At 34.7% G+C, this 15248-nt stretch overlaps 1 protein-coding gene across 1 annotated transcript in view; it reads left to right on the top strand.

Annotated features, from left to right (window-relative positions):
* Nucleotides 1–15248, top strand: part of SCN9A (sodium voltage-gated channel alpha subunit 9) — a 121693-nt gene that overhangs the window by 90162 nt on the left and 16283 nt on the right. Inside the window, exons 18-20 of the mRNA XM_072961101.1 lie at nt 2294–2408; nt 9578–9732; nt 13098–13271. Of these exons, the coding sequence (XP_072817202.1) occupies nt 2294–2408; nt 9578–9732; nt 13098–13271 (444 nt within the window). The remainder of the gene's footprint in view (nt 1–2293; nt 2409–9577; nt 9733–13097; nt 13272–15248) is intronic.

Below are 15248 nucleotides of genomic sequence, written 5' to 3'. Positions count from 1 at the left end.
TAAATATTTTGATCATTTCCATTCCAGTGAGGAATAATTTTGAATAACTGTCATGATATAAAATTTGAGCCAAACTCTAAATTTAATTGAGAAAAAATTGCTATAAAAGCTGTAGGAAAAAATGGTTTCAATGACAAGATACAGTTCATAAAATTATCTTAATTTTTACTTATAAATTAACTTGGCATAAGTCTTCTTCATTAACTCTTTTAAAGAGTGAGAAAACCAAATATTGAATTTGAAGATGTTTTCATTAATATAGTCTGTGTCAGAAGTCTGCAAATTTGAATCATTTTATTTAAAAGTTGTTACTAGAAGAGAGAAAACCATTATAAAATATTTCCTAGTTGTCAATATTTTGGCTAATAGCTTTATTTTATGTCAGATGTTCCACCTACCACTTTACCTCAAAGTCCAAGCCAGTAACTTTTTTTCAGGATGAAAGGACTTGGTCTCCTCTCCAACAGATCCCTGGTGCCTTGTCTTTCAACTCCCTCATTTACAGTTCACTTGCAGCTGAGAGGTCAAGAACTGAGGACATCAAATAAATGTAGTCTTTTAGATATGGTACTTAAAATTGTTTTTTGTGATAATTGGCACAATAGGGCATATTAGTAATTGTAATTTCCCCATTGTCTCCTGGAGTAATGTATATTTTAAAACCTTAAGTCTTATAAAATATTCAGAATTATAAGTAATTTATATTTGCTTTATTTAAAGTGATTTTGGATGAATTCAATCCATTTAAATAACCTGCTTTTTTAAATGAAATTTCATATTGGTACTGTTCTTTCGTAATATTTTGAAACTCTCTGACCAGGAAGGAACAATACCTCTATGCCAATGTAGATTAGAAGTATTCATTTAATAGAGTGTTCGTTAATTCTTTACTTCAGTTATAAAAATAACTTTGCTTACATCATTCCTTATGTACAATACTTTATTAATGCCTTTTAATCAATGTTGAATACTATCTGATAAGAAGAGCACTGAGACTTTAATGTGGTACCCATAAAGAACACTTTTAGCTTCCAAGCCATTCTCTGAAAGTTAATATTTTGAGTTGGGCCTATCGTCTTAATACAAGTCAATAGATTGAAGAATCAATTTAAGTGAAATGAGTATTTCCTCATTTTTAGCACTTGTATTTGTTTGAACTATTATTTAGAAAAACAAGTAAAGCTGTAATCTTAAGAGAAACATGTACTATAATAACTAGTAGTTTTCAATATTCACATGTCGTTTAGCAAATGAGAATGAAAATTGAACTCTTCCATTGATGTGCTGCTCTACCCCTTATAAAACAGTATTAGGAAAATTTGACAGTTTTGCTACAATTGCTGTATGTATTTTTTTCCAAAACTTTCTTTGTATGTGTATGTCTGTAAACATCATGTTTGATCATAAAAGTTTGGGCGTGAAAAGCTTGTTTGTGTTATGATCAGTTGTATGATCATAATGACAATGAATTCATTCTTCTCATGTGTTGGTCTACCATGTTGAATTTCATGGAATCTGTTTTTCAGAGTTTGCATGTGGTGCTCACTTTAGTAGCCACTATCTCTTGACATTATAAATAATACTTTATGATTTTTGTTACTATATACTGAAATTTCATGACTCAAATGGGTAGTGCTTGGATGAGATAATTGCTATGGTCTTTGGCATTTTGATTCCAATACAGTACTCTACTCTTTTGGTTTGGATGAAAGGACTTCTATCTATATCATCCTGATACATATTCTTAAATCCAAGAGATAATAGAGATAATATGTTTGGATTTCAGTTTATACTGATTTTATTCTTTTTAAAATTTTAAGTATCAACAAGCTTTTTCTGCCAATTGTCAGAGCTGACCTTTCAGTTATCAGATATTGGCAATTTGGCACTTGTCTATTATTGCTATTAGAGTCTTGGTTGTTCTAAAATAATAATTATTGATCTATACCAATTTATATTAAACATGAAATAAAAATGTGGCAAATACTTTGAAATATTATAGTTTCCATTAAAATATTACCTTAAGCCTAATTCTGTCCTAACATTTACTTGTCAGCATACTAAAAATGATAAAATGTGTTTTTCACAGGATGTGTAGATAGAAAGATCAAGCATAGATGCATTGTAAGGTGACCTGACCTCGATGTGTGTTTATGTTTTTTTTTATAGCCATCATACTGTTAACCTTTTTTCATAACACTTTGCATGACTCTGATTATCAAATATGGTTTTAATACAAGATTTGAATGAACCCTAAATGAACTCTCTGGTGGGGTGATGAATTTCTTTGTAGAGGCTGAACCGATCAAGTTCCTCCGAGTGCAGCACAGTGGATAACGCTTTGCCAGAAAAAGAAGCAGAGGCTGAACCTGTCAATCCAGATGAGCCAGCAGCCTGTTTTACAGATGGTAAGAGAAAAATCAAGACCTCGGTTAGCATCCATTTATTATGTTTTGGCTTTGGTCTTACAACATAATACTTACAGGGAATTATTGAGAAAAAGATCAGAAGACTCCACTCCATGCCGATTCAGTCGTGGCTCTGTGGCTGTGGGCAAATCACTGGAGCTTTCTAACTTCAGTTTCCATACTTTCCACAAGCTACTAACAGTAATTTACAACAACACTGTGTTATACTGCAAAGTACTCTGTAAGATGTTCATATTCTCATTTAGATCCTTAATTTATGTCCCCAGCTCCATTAGTAGAATACAACGTAATGGGTTGGGTGGTACTGTTGTCCTTTTTATCAAAAATTGAAGCTACTCTAACTCTCAGGAAAAATTTGATACTGTTGATCACAGTTCGTCTCAAAATTCTTCCTTTCCTTGGTTTCAGAGGCCACACTGTATTTTCATTCTTATTTACATCACTGAGATTTCTGAGTTTCTTCTTCTGTTTCTTTCAGTGACTATTTTTATGCACATACCTTAAATAATAATGTTCCCTCACATTTCAACGCTTGGTTGTCTCCTTTTCTTCTCCTAGCTCTGTGCAGTTCCATCCGTGTCTGTGGATTGAGCATCCTTGTCTGTTGTGGACTCTTAAGTCCTTATCTTTACCCCGACTTTGTTCGAGTTTCAGATCTGCCTAGAGCTCCTTATTACTCATCTCCACCTGTTGTCTTGAAACATCTTAAGTTTGATAAGTTCAAAACAAACTTTCATGGGATTTCCCCATATAATCTCCAGCTTCCTCCAGTCTTTATCAGTTTAGTAATGTCATGATTTATCTTGACTCTCAAGTTAGACTTTAAGTCAGTTGATCATAAGTTGATCATAAAAAACCATAAGTTGATCAGAAACTTTGGAGATAGGATCCTTTAGAGGATTGTGATGCACACTGAAGTTTCAGAACCATTGGCAGGATAAGATCTGAAGTCCTTAACTTGACATGTAAAATCCTTTTACTTTTGACCTCAATCTGTTATTTTCTAACAGTACCTCTTTTCATTCCTTTTCACTTTCTGCCTTACTGAACTTCTTACTACCCCTGGAATTTTTCAAGGTGTTTATTCAGAATAGTAACTTTGAACTTGATCTAGGAAAGTATGCAGCGTTTTCTAAGCAAGTGTTGTATCATCTAAGTAAAAACACAAACCTAGAGTAGGGCTGCAATATAATGCAGTCATTTAGAACACAACCTTTGGACCATGAAAAATGTAAGTTCTAATTGGCCTACTGTTTACTCCATTGAGACCTTGAGCACATTTTAAAATCTTATACCTCAGACACCCCATCTGTAAAATGGGTCTAACAACAATATCCATATCATAGGAATGTTGGGGAGATTAAATGAGATAACATTAATAAATTAGTTAGCTCAGTCTTCCATTCCTTCTGCTTTCCTTATTGTTTTTAAAGTATTTTGTTAACGATCTTACCTAGAAGCTATGAAAGCCTTGATCCTAATGATTCATGATCTACTCATGAGCTTAAACTCTCAGCACCAGTGTTTTTTGTAGGAATCACTGGCTTGCTTTCATTCTCCAAGATTTTCTCAACCAGTCTCCTGTAACACTCAAGCAATAAACAAAATTGTAAATAAAGATATCAGCAAGCTACAAGGGATGCATAAATTTTCTTTAAATACAAGCCAAATCTCATTTTTTTGTGAAACAAACAAGTATGACACCCAATTAATAGAAATTTGTGTTTGCTCAAAGTAGTACCATAAGCAAAACATATGGAGTTTCTTTAGAAGTGTTCATGGTAAAGGCATTTAAGGGTTTCATCACGTGTTTCAAAGTCAAAGATGACTCCAAGTTTGGGGCCTTAGAAACTGGAAATATACATGAAGACTTCAAAATGAAAAAAAAAGTAAAGTCATAGTATTTAGAAAGAACACTCAGTTCATCTTTAGAGTAAGCCCAATCAGTGTATATCCATTGTTTGTATGTGAAATTTTATTACTCTCAAAATAAATAAATAAATAAATTAAATTAAACAAAACAAATGAGTGGGCTTGTCAGGATGAGAAAGCAGGAACTTGTCTATTTGTAGCGAGATGACCCTAATCAACTCATGACTGGCTGACAGGAGTTGAGCTTGAACCAATGCCAATTTAGAGCAGTATTTGGCCTCCAGAGGTTTTTGTTACCTGAAAGGTAGCAGGAAAGTCAAAGAAAGTGTGAGAGTTAAATCAGAGTAGTTGTGTTTTCAGTGACAATAAATGCATAAATGATTTTGTGGTTCATTGTCTTGTACCCATATTGATCCTTTTCAACTTTATGACTATCATTTGACTAATTTGCATCTATCTTGTTCCTCTTCACCTTTTTCTCCACCCTCATATGCCATGTCTTTCCTTAGTTCTGCTTCATCAGCTTTATAATTCAAGACTTCAGGCTCGGACCCCAGATCTGGCACTGTCCTGCTCTCTCCTTAGTGCTACATGTCTTCGCAATCTGTGTAATTAGGAACATGACATGACTCTTTGATTCTGCTTCATTTTATATTACACTGCTTTTGGATTATACAACTAGTAAATCACAAAATCAGGATTAGGTTGTAAGAAGGACAGACTCTTTTCCTTAAAATAATGTATTTTCTAATAAAACGTTCTTAGTTTAACTTCCTAGAAAATAACTAATCCTAACTTTAATAACATAATAACCAACTCCTTTGTGCCTATTTTTGTCTTTTTTAAAGAAAGAAAATGTGGACAAAACACTTGTTTTAAAGGCTTTTAGAAATTTTTAAGAAGTGTTTTAAAAAAAGACTCATTTTCCTAATCAATTTTTACCTTAATTATACTGATCATGTTATTATATTTTTGTTAATGGGTAAACTGTCTTGGAAGAGGTCTGAGGTTTCTTTTTTATTTGAAAGCATCGGCTTAACATGATGAAACCCAGTAGAGATTTTATGCAATATATCATGAGAGCAAATTAATGAAACCACCCAAAAGAAATAGCATTTACCCATGGGGACCCATTAAAATGTTTGAGAGGTTCATTGTTATGTTTACATTTAATTAATAGTCCTTTTAAAAAAGAAGGTGTGATAACGTTGCTAACCAGCTAGGTTGGAAATCTCTTGGGATATGCCTTGGTATAAAAGCCAGACAGGCAGCTTGCCTCAAAATTAGAGAGAAACTCTCTGCAGTGTGATAAATCCTGAGGGCAATATTTATGAACCTTTATCTCACATAAAAATTTACTTACTTTTCTAATTCGAATGTATAGTATGTATAGTACGTTTCTGTGCCTCAGTCATAAGAAGAATATTTCTCTTCAACGTTAAGGTTGACAAAAATAAATCCTAAATAATAAAATCTTCTTGACCACAGAACTAACTTTCTCCTCTGGTAATTACACTTAAGGCAGATAGATTCTGTTCTGCATACGATCTTTGTTTAAAGTTTGAGATAAATTCTAAAATCTTAAGCATTGAGTTAATGTAAAAAAAAATTCATCTTAAATTGTTCCACCTTATCTAGTGTTTTCTTTGCCCTGAAAGAGATTATCTGGGAGTCAATTTTTGGCCTTACTCTTTTACTATCTTTTTATATCATTTTATAAAATATTCTTTACTAAATGTTTTTGAGATATGAAGTAATTATTTTAAATACAATGAAGAGAAATTCTTTCAGATCTGAGGTTGTGTAAACTGTAATTAACATTGGATAGATGAAGCCATGTGTGTATTTTTAATTCACTCTGTTGTTACTGTTTTTTCTTTCTCATACAATCTTTGTGTAAATTCTAGAATTCACAGAGATGTGACCCTTCAGATCATGTCTAATGCTTAGATGATTTTAGAACTCTTTTTGAGGGGATTATGTTTTCTAAGTCAACTGTCCCTGCATATGAAGTTGTGTAGAGGATGGTAGTAAGTACTGTGAGCAGAAAGAAAGGGCATACAGATAGTTTAGCCTCCTGGGAACTTAAAGATTCCAGAGAGAAAGAACAGGGACACATAAAATACACATGATAGCAAAACTACCAGAGACTTTGGGAAAAAACATAGCTTGCTACATTTCTGTAAAGCTGGAAACTAAAGTGTATGAGATACTTCATATTAATGATCAATGAACTAATTTCACTGTAGAATTATAAAAGAAGCCATAACAAGAGATTGTCCAAAAAATGTATTTCATCAAGAGAATTCTAGCTTTGTTGTTTCAGGACATACAGTTCATGATTGCATGAAGTTATTACTTGATAGGCTTAATATTTTTAATGAAATCTATTATTTATAGAAAAGGAAATTAATTTTAAAGTGCTTAACTTGTAAACTTCTGAAACAAGTATCTAAAAAGTGCTGCTCACTCTTGCCTGCCTCTCACCTTCTACATTTCCTCCAAATGAGGTTTTTCACCTAAAATTTTTAAGAGAAAAATTAACTTTAGTTCCTCTTTTTAAATTCTTCCTTTTCTTTAAAGCAATTTTGGTGGTTTATTTTTTAATCAACTTTAATTTAAAAATTTTTCAGTTATCATCTCTCTGGGCCTCTCTTGGTCATGGCTCTGTTCACCGGTCCTTCATGAAACGTCTTCCTCCCTGACTTTTCTTTTATCGCAGCCTCTTGTGTCTCTCCCACTTCTGCTCTGTCTCCTCCTTCAGGGTTTTCCCTTCTTTCACCTGCCCCCATGGTGTACATGTAAATGTTTACCAACCAGTTCTCCAGGAAAAAGAAAGTACGTATACATACATCAGTTTGCCATATATTTTACTGATATAAAGGATATGTGGTACACAATTTACAAATAATAATATAATCAACATCCTTCATTGAGCATTCCATATAGCTGAGTAGTCCTCGCAAAATGCTTTTGCTGAATTTTGCCAAAATTTTGTACTTATAAACAACGATTGCATTGATGAACAAGTATAGCTTTCACCTGAAGGTTGGTTGGTATTTTCATTTATGTTAATCAGTAAGATGAGAGTGAAACAAAGAGGCTACATGTGAGAATTGACTCATTTATCAGTGATGTGAACAAATCTTTGCCGAATCGGATAGTAGAATTAAATAATGAAAGACTCTTTCCTCAATTTTTTGTGCTATTCACAGTGTAATGACTACAAACATACTTTTTCTGTTTTATTAAATTTTCTCCATCACCTTCTTAGGTCTACTTCAGAAAGTCAACAAGCCCTGATTTATAGTATTTGATGACTTTTGTAGATTCCCACCATGGCTGATTTCAAACCATTGGTGTGACTTTGCTAAATGCAGAGTTAGTTGGAAAGAGAGACACAGGAGCCCAACAGTGTAACACTTCCACCAGCCAGAGAGAACACATAAATATACTCAAGAGCATAGGTAACAGTAAAATGTAGTAAAATTGTTAGAGTAATATGTTTTAGTATTTATTACCTTTTAAAAAATAAGTTATACTTTTAAGTTTATACAATTTTAATTTTTAAATTTATTATTTTTTTAATCAAGGTACCGGGGATTGAACCCAGGACCTCATGCATGCTAAGAACGTACTCTACCACTGAGCTATACCCTCCCCCTACAATTTAATTCTTTATAACAGCTGCATTTAACAACAGTCTAGAGAAATTTCCTGACAATTTAACAGTAAGTTGGCAAGAGCCAGTATGCACTGGATCCAGCATACCACTGAATTCTGTACCTTAATATTGCATTTTATATGCAATTAATATTACCGTAACATTCCGAAATGTTCCAAACTTGACCCTTTCTTTCCTCACTCTAAATACCTTTTTGTGTGATGTCAACAACTGTCTTAATCTCAGCTAACACAATATGCTAATGATTTCTACACATTCTTTTCCAGACTAGACTTTTTCCCCTGAGCTTTGGATTCATACCTCCAAATGTCTATAGGATATCTATATTTAGAGGTTTCACTGGCATGTCAAACTCATTAACGCCACCTATCCTCCACAGCTGTTGGAGACATTGACTTAAATTACAATCTTCCTATATCGTTCTCTGCTTACAACTCTTTACTTACTCCTCATTAGGATATAGGATATAAACCGAACTCCTTAAGATGGGGAAAATGCTTTCCATAATCTGACCAGTTTCTCTGCTTCATTATTTATTTACACCTCTTGCGTACGCTGCTGTCATCACAATTCTGAACTGCTTGTAACTCCTTTGCACAACACATTTTGCTGCTTCTTGGCCTGGAATTCCACCCAAACTCTTCGTGGCTAACGCTTTGATTCAACTGAGACGCCACCTTTTCCGGGAAACCTCCTCTGACCTCACTTTCTCAAAGAGCAAGCCAATTAGGTGAACTTCTTCCATGCTACCAAAATAACTCCCACATACTTGTTGTCATTTTAGTTGCCTTATACAGTTATAGTCATTTATTTCCATATCTAGCTGCCTAGTAAGATACCAAAAATAGATTCCTCAAGCAGAAGAAACTATGTACACAGCTGAGTAAAAAGCTTACTCAGTAAATGTTTGATGGAGATATGAATGAATAAACCTGAACAATTTTAAATAAAATATTCCTCAGTTTTTTTATAGCAGTATGTTTTACATCTAGGATTACAAAGTCAGATTTGTTTGTGACTTATAGTACTTGAAACAGTTTCATCTGCATCTTCTAATCAAGATTTGTTTCTTTTGAACTGAATTAGAGAACCTAACACTAGTTTTTAAAATATTACTTAGAATGCTGTTTCTCAAGGAGTTTTTAATAGAGTTGAAGCAGCACCAGATTGTAGACTGAATTCCTGTCAAGAAGTCCCTGAAATACATTTTTGTCTTGAGATTTTAGTTCATTCATTCACCAGTAATTATTTGGTGTTCACTGTATATCAGGATTAGGACTGCATTAGGGTTGCAATAAAAAAAAATAGGTGGTTTAAATACTGTAGAGGAGACTGATGAGAAACTAGGGAGGTACAGAAAACACGAATACATCCTGAGTTAGAAAGTACAAGTATTAAGGAAACACCATGGAGAATTAGGAGCTGAGAGAAGGCAGCATCCAAGTTGAAACTATTCGAAGCTTTAGAGGTAAGTGTTAAAAATGGTTTGGTTGGGAAACTATCACAGGGAACGCTTTGCATTAAAAAATATTTTTTAACTATTTTATTTATCCTAAATATCCAGATTTTACATACATGTCTTCCTTGCCAGGTTGTGTACGGAGGTTCCCATGCTGCCAAGTTAACATAGAATCAGGGAAGGGAAGAATCTGGTGGAACATCAGGAAAACCTGCTACAGGATAGTTGAGCACAGCTGGTTTGAAAGCTTCATTGTTCTCATGATCCTTCTCAGCAGTGGTGCTCTGGTAAGTGTTCTGACACCTAAGGCATTAAACTGATCGTCAGTGTCTTTAATAAATGAGTTGGAAGACAAAAATATCACAGCAAATTGTTTTACTTAAGAATTAATCCCTATGATTAGTACCAAGGACAGAATGTTAGTTTAGCTCAGGCCAGGCATCATTCTTGCTGCCCTGAATGCAAAGATGGATGAGATCCAGGTACTTTTCTCAAGGAGCTCAGAGAGCATTAGGGAAGCGAGAGGCACAAGTAAGTGACACAGAACTGAAATGTGTTTGTAAGTGAAGTATTGCATGATTAAGCTCTGGAGTAAGAAGAGTTGTCTGCTTGGGATTTCAGAAAGGTAGACAATGTTTTGCAAGATCTAGAACAATGAATAGGAATTTTCTAGCCAGGAATGTAGCCTGAGGGGAATGAAGCATAAAATAGCATGAGCCATTCAGGAAATTAAAAGTTGACAAACAGCAGACAGTGTCATGGGAGGAAGAGCAAATATGGGTTGGTGGGTGGTGGTGACTAGAAATACTGTGACAAAGACAGGTGTTGTCAGCTTATGAAGCATCTTGCAGAAGGGAAAATAGACTGTAGTTTTAGGGTGAGAATAGGATGGGTTTCTCATTCTTGTACATGCGCCAAGCACCTTTGATGAGGTTTGAAGGGATCTGGGAGAATTACAAGCTCCCTGAGCCTTTTCTTGTTTTTTCCTGCTGAGCCATTAGAAGCCCAGTTCCAGCTAGAGATACCCCTGGAAATTCCTTTTTACTTAAAAGAGAATACTCCAGAACTTTATAAGTTACCTCACAGTCTTTATGGATCTAGGATTTGCTTTTACTTACAGAAGTGAACCTGTTACTGTTTCATGGGTGCTGGTAGAAGATGGGAGACTCCTGAGTCAGTGACAAAGGACTTTATTACTCATGGCATAGAAAGGAGCATGAACTTCAGCATGTGTGTGTTGGTTCCCCTTGTCCCCAAGTCCGATAGGGGCATCATAGGGACTGGAATGAAAACTGCATACCCAGTGGGTCTGCATCACAGTTGAGAAGCACTGAGCTTAGAGAAACCATCCTTTTATATCAAGCAGTAAGCAACCATGCTGTTTGTTCCAGAAGAAGATACTGCCTTATCCCTCAAGGTTGCTTATTGCAAAAACACCCCTGAGAAATGACCTGGATAAAGAGCAGTCAGGGCCTTGCATTCTTGGCATACCCAAAAAAAAACATGCAGAGATGCTCAGGGCCCACAGTGCATTGTCTCTTCCAGCAAATTTCCTCTCTCAAAAACAGAAGATGTAATAAGAAAAATTCTGCTCTCCTTCTCTAGTGGAATGGGAGTAGGAACCTTGACAAGGTAGACACTGCCTTCCTCGTAGTCTAGTATTCTTCATAACTAAAGAAGTTGATGAGTCATGCTGGGTCACATATGTGACTGAGACTTTCAGAAAGGAGATGACAAAAAAATTAAAAATTTAGAATAGTCCCTTGTTCAAAATGTCTAAAAAGGAAGATGACATTTTGGGGGAAGAGTTCTCTCAAAACTGAAATTCAAATAAATCACATGAGGAAGAAAAGGGAGAGATCTTTCAAGAAACTGGTGTTTTCACTCAGGAAGTTTGCTAACAGAGTGAGATTTTTGAAGTAATTAATTAATGATACCTTAATTAATAATAACATAAATAAAGAGTAATAGCTCCAATTTAGTACACACTTACCGTGTTTCAAGATCTTTATAGAGATCGTCTTTGATTTTTCAATCATCCAGTAAGATTACAGTAGTTTGCTCATTTTACCCATGAGAAAACTGGGGGCAGAGTTTTAAAAGTTGCTTAATGTCCCAAAGCTAGTAAATGACAGAGTCATAACTGAAGTCTAAAGTCAAAGCCACCATGTCTTTGCACTGTGTTGTGTCTCCTTTGAAAGCGGAGGACACACTGGATAGAAAGAAATGAGTGGTGGCCAAACGAGTGACAGAGAAGCCCATGCCCCAAATCAGGCAGAGCACACACAGTAAACTCCTCGTCTCCTTGCTCCCACATCCACAAGATTAGTCCTTGAAGGTGGGGGCCCTGCAGGCAGAACCCTGTTTCAGGCTCTGGCTCCAGCTGGAGCAGGGTGTGCTCTTCTTCTTTGTGATCAAAGCCCCCTCCTTGTCTCTGCATTTCAAGGACTGAGGGGTTGACAGAATTTCTGTTTAGGTAGCTTTTGCCTGATTCCTCCAGAACTTGGAGAAGGGAGGCAAGAAAATCCTGAGCTCTGGGCTTCAGTTCTTACATTTCAGCTCTGCTGCTTTGAGAACCTCTGCCAGCTGCTAGAACGTTCTCTCAGCATCTTAGTAGGTCTCTCCATTCTCTCTATCCCAAGTTCTCTGTTTTCTTCAATAATGATACCAACATTTGGCAAAAAGTGCTAAGAATCACTTTTACGTATTGCTAGAACTTGGAATAAGAATAAGAATGACACGTGCCATGACTATGGACAGGTGGTCCAGTATTAACCACCAAGGATACAGGTCCTTTTGCTTTTATTTTCTCCAACAAGAGAATCTTGTTTAAACTTGAAAGGAAAATCTAATACTTTAGACCTGTTTAGATCAGCAGTCATTTTCAAAGGCTTCAGTCGAGTTCAACTCGTTAAGTCCATCCAAATTTTTTCCAAGGACCTTGTGGCTGTGAGCACAGTATCACTGTCTATCACTTACTAAAAGTTCCTGGAGAAGTGTTAAAAGGTGCCCTGTTCATGGAATGAATTTCACAGTGATTTGTAAAGCTAAAGTTTTTAATGAATGATAAAATATTGGTGCAAAATTCAAAGGAAGAAACCATCCTCTATGTTCTGTAGCCTTAGTAAGCTACTGCACTCATCAATTTAGCAAACCTTTCCTTGCCTCCCTCTGTGTTTTTGACCCAGCACTAGGCACTGGGAATGCACCAGCATATAGGAGCTGAAGGAGAGGCTCTAACTCCTGCTGCTGGGTCCAAGGAGGACGGGATGAGAGGAATATATAAGAGGGGCTGACCCTGGAATTGTATCTTAAATTATTAGGACTTAATCTAATTTGAAGGAAGATAAAAGGGGAGCCAGATGAATGGAAATCCCTGAAAGTGTCAGAGATCCTGGTTCCTTTAGAGGATTATAAGTAATTTCATTCTTTTGCATGCTCTTTCTCTTGACCTCTGGTGACCAGCTGCCTGCACTAGTGAGAAGGTGAGAACTCAGTGCCACACAGTAGCTGTAAACCAGAAGAAAGTCAGCTGGCCCATAGTAGTATTATATTTCAGTGATTTCATTACCAGAATTTTATTTCCTGTTTTTGTCATGAATCATAAGCTTCAACTTGTATGTGAATTGAAATTTGAATATTATTTTCACAGGCTTTTGAAGACATATATATTGAAAAGAAAAGGACCATTAAGACTATCCTGGAGTATGCTGACAAGATATTCACTTACATCTTCATTATGGAAATGCTTCTAAAATGGGTAGCATATGGTTACAAAACCTATTTCACCAATGCCTGGTGTTGGCTGGATTTCTTAATTGTCGATGTAGGTACTTTTGAGTAAATTTTAAAAGAGGATTTATTCTTATAAATAAGTGTTCTAAAAAAGCTTCACTATTGTTGTATATTGATATTATTTACATAGATAATGTGCAAAAATTTTTTTCGAGGTGTAGCTATATGTTACATCTCCTTTGTTCTCTCAGGCTTCTTCTATGAGAAATCTAATTTTTGATACTTTATATTAATGACTTCATATTTGATTTTTTTGATCTACCTTTTTTATTATGTGTTACTTTTATATATAGTTACTATATATATTTACTTTTATATATAGGTACTGCCTAGAAAAATAAATGGTAAGATGAATACTTTTGTAATATAATAGTTTTAAAGAAAGGCTAACCAAAATAAGAAGAAATTATAGAAGGAATATAGGTTATCTCTTTTAACCTGTAAATATGATTGGGTCTTTTAAGAATTATTATAAAGTATTTAAGATAATCAAAAACCTTTTAAAATAATTATCCCAAACATAATTATTTTCATCCCTCAGATTAAGAAAAAAGTTTACAAGTAGACTTGAATTTATTTTTAGTTGAGAAAGAGATGTGGCTTTTTAATAATGGAAAATTTTTTTTTATATTTGAAAATCTAAAGTGATGATTCTTAATATTTAGGAGAATGTAATGTGCAGAATTCAGGGAAGTTATATAGCTTCAATTTGAAATATTTAATATTTTGAAAAAAGCTAAATAAATTATATATGTATATATGTGTGTAAATTATAATGTTTTTATAATGCAGCAAAGAGAGCAAAACTACACTCAGTATTCTTGTTGACAGAGATGTAAATCAAGGCATGCAGATTTGGGGGAGTTTTTTTTAATTTCTCAAAAATTAAGAAATGTATCTAGCATAATTGCTCTCAAAGTACAGTCCTTGAACCAACAGGCATTGGCACATGTGGGTGGGAACTTGTTAGAGATGCAAATTCTCAGGACCTTCTCAAGACCTACTAAATCAGAAGCTCTGGTGTTGGGACCCAGCAAATTTGTAACAAGCCCTCCAGATGATTGTGGTGTATATTCAGGTTTCAGAACCATGAATCTGGTTTTATATTTAGAAGATGGACTTGTTTCTTTTCTGTGAACTTTCTGATTATTTGAAATTTATTTGATTGAGCATTATTCATCAGTACAGGTATATATCATGCATATGCAGATATATACATACCTAGAAAAACAAATATATTCATATATACACACATATATATGTTCTCGGTTACAGACTATACTTTAGTTTTCTCAATAATGTGCATGTATTATATTCATATCATAACATTCACTTAACAGTAATTTGGAAATCAGATTTACCATTTTCTTAGGGGCTATTCAAATTACAATAGACATTTTAAAACTTTATCTTTTTATGATTAAAAAGGAACACTGATTATTCTGATTAAAAAGTACATATAATTTTTTAAGCATACTTAAGTGGAAAATAATGGACCTGAAAGCCTGGGTGAATTTAAAAGTGATATGAAGATTAATTAGTAACGCTGGGTAGATATCATGAGGACTTAAAAAGAGACAGTAATCTTACACTTAGTGAGACATTTAGAAGTAACTACATGAGAACAAAATAGTTCAACACATCCTGATTCAAAAATCAGTTCAGGGGAAGGGTATAGCTCAGGGGTAGAGTGTATGCTTAGCATGCACGAGGTCCTGGGTTCAATCCCAGTACCTCCGATAAATAAATAAACCAAATAAAATTACTACCCCACAAAAAACAAAACAAAAATCAGTTCGCATGTCTCTGATAGCACCAGCAATGAACTCGTGAGGAGTAAGTTCTTGTACTCCTCCAGTAGTTAAATATAAGGAAGTTGACTCTCAAGTTGTTCCATATCTTCCCTGGAAAACTTGAATCTTCAGTCATTACTTAATTTCTAATGAAGAACTGCATTCCAGACATTGTTCTTAGGCATTGCCTCCTGCTGCAGACAGTATGAAATGAT

This window comes from Vicugna pacos, chromosome 5, assembly GCF_048564905.1.
Source record: "Vicugna pacos chromosome 5, VicPac4, whole genome shotgun sequence".
In the NCBI taxonomy this organism is placed as follows: Eukaryota; Metazoa; Chordata; class Mammalia; order Artiodactyla; family Camelidae; genus Vicugna; species Vicugna pacos.
The sequence above is the reverse complement of the archived record's forward strand: the minus strand, read 5'-3'. Positions and strand labels throughout refer to the sequence as shown.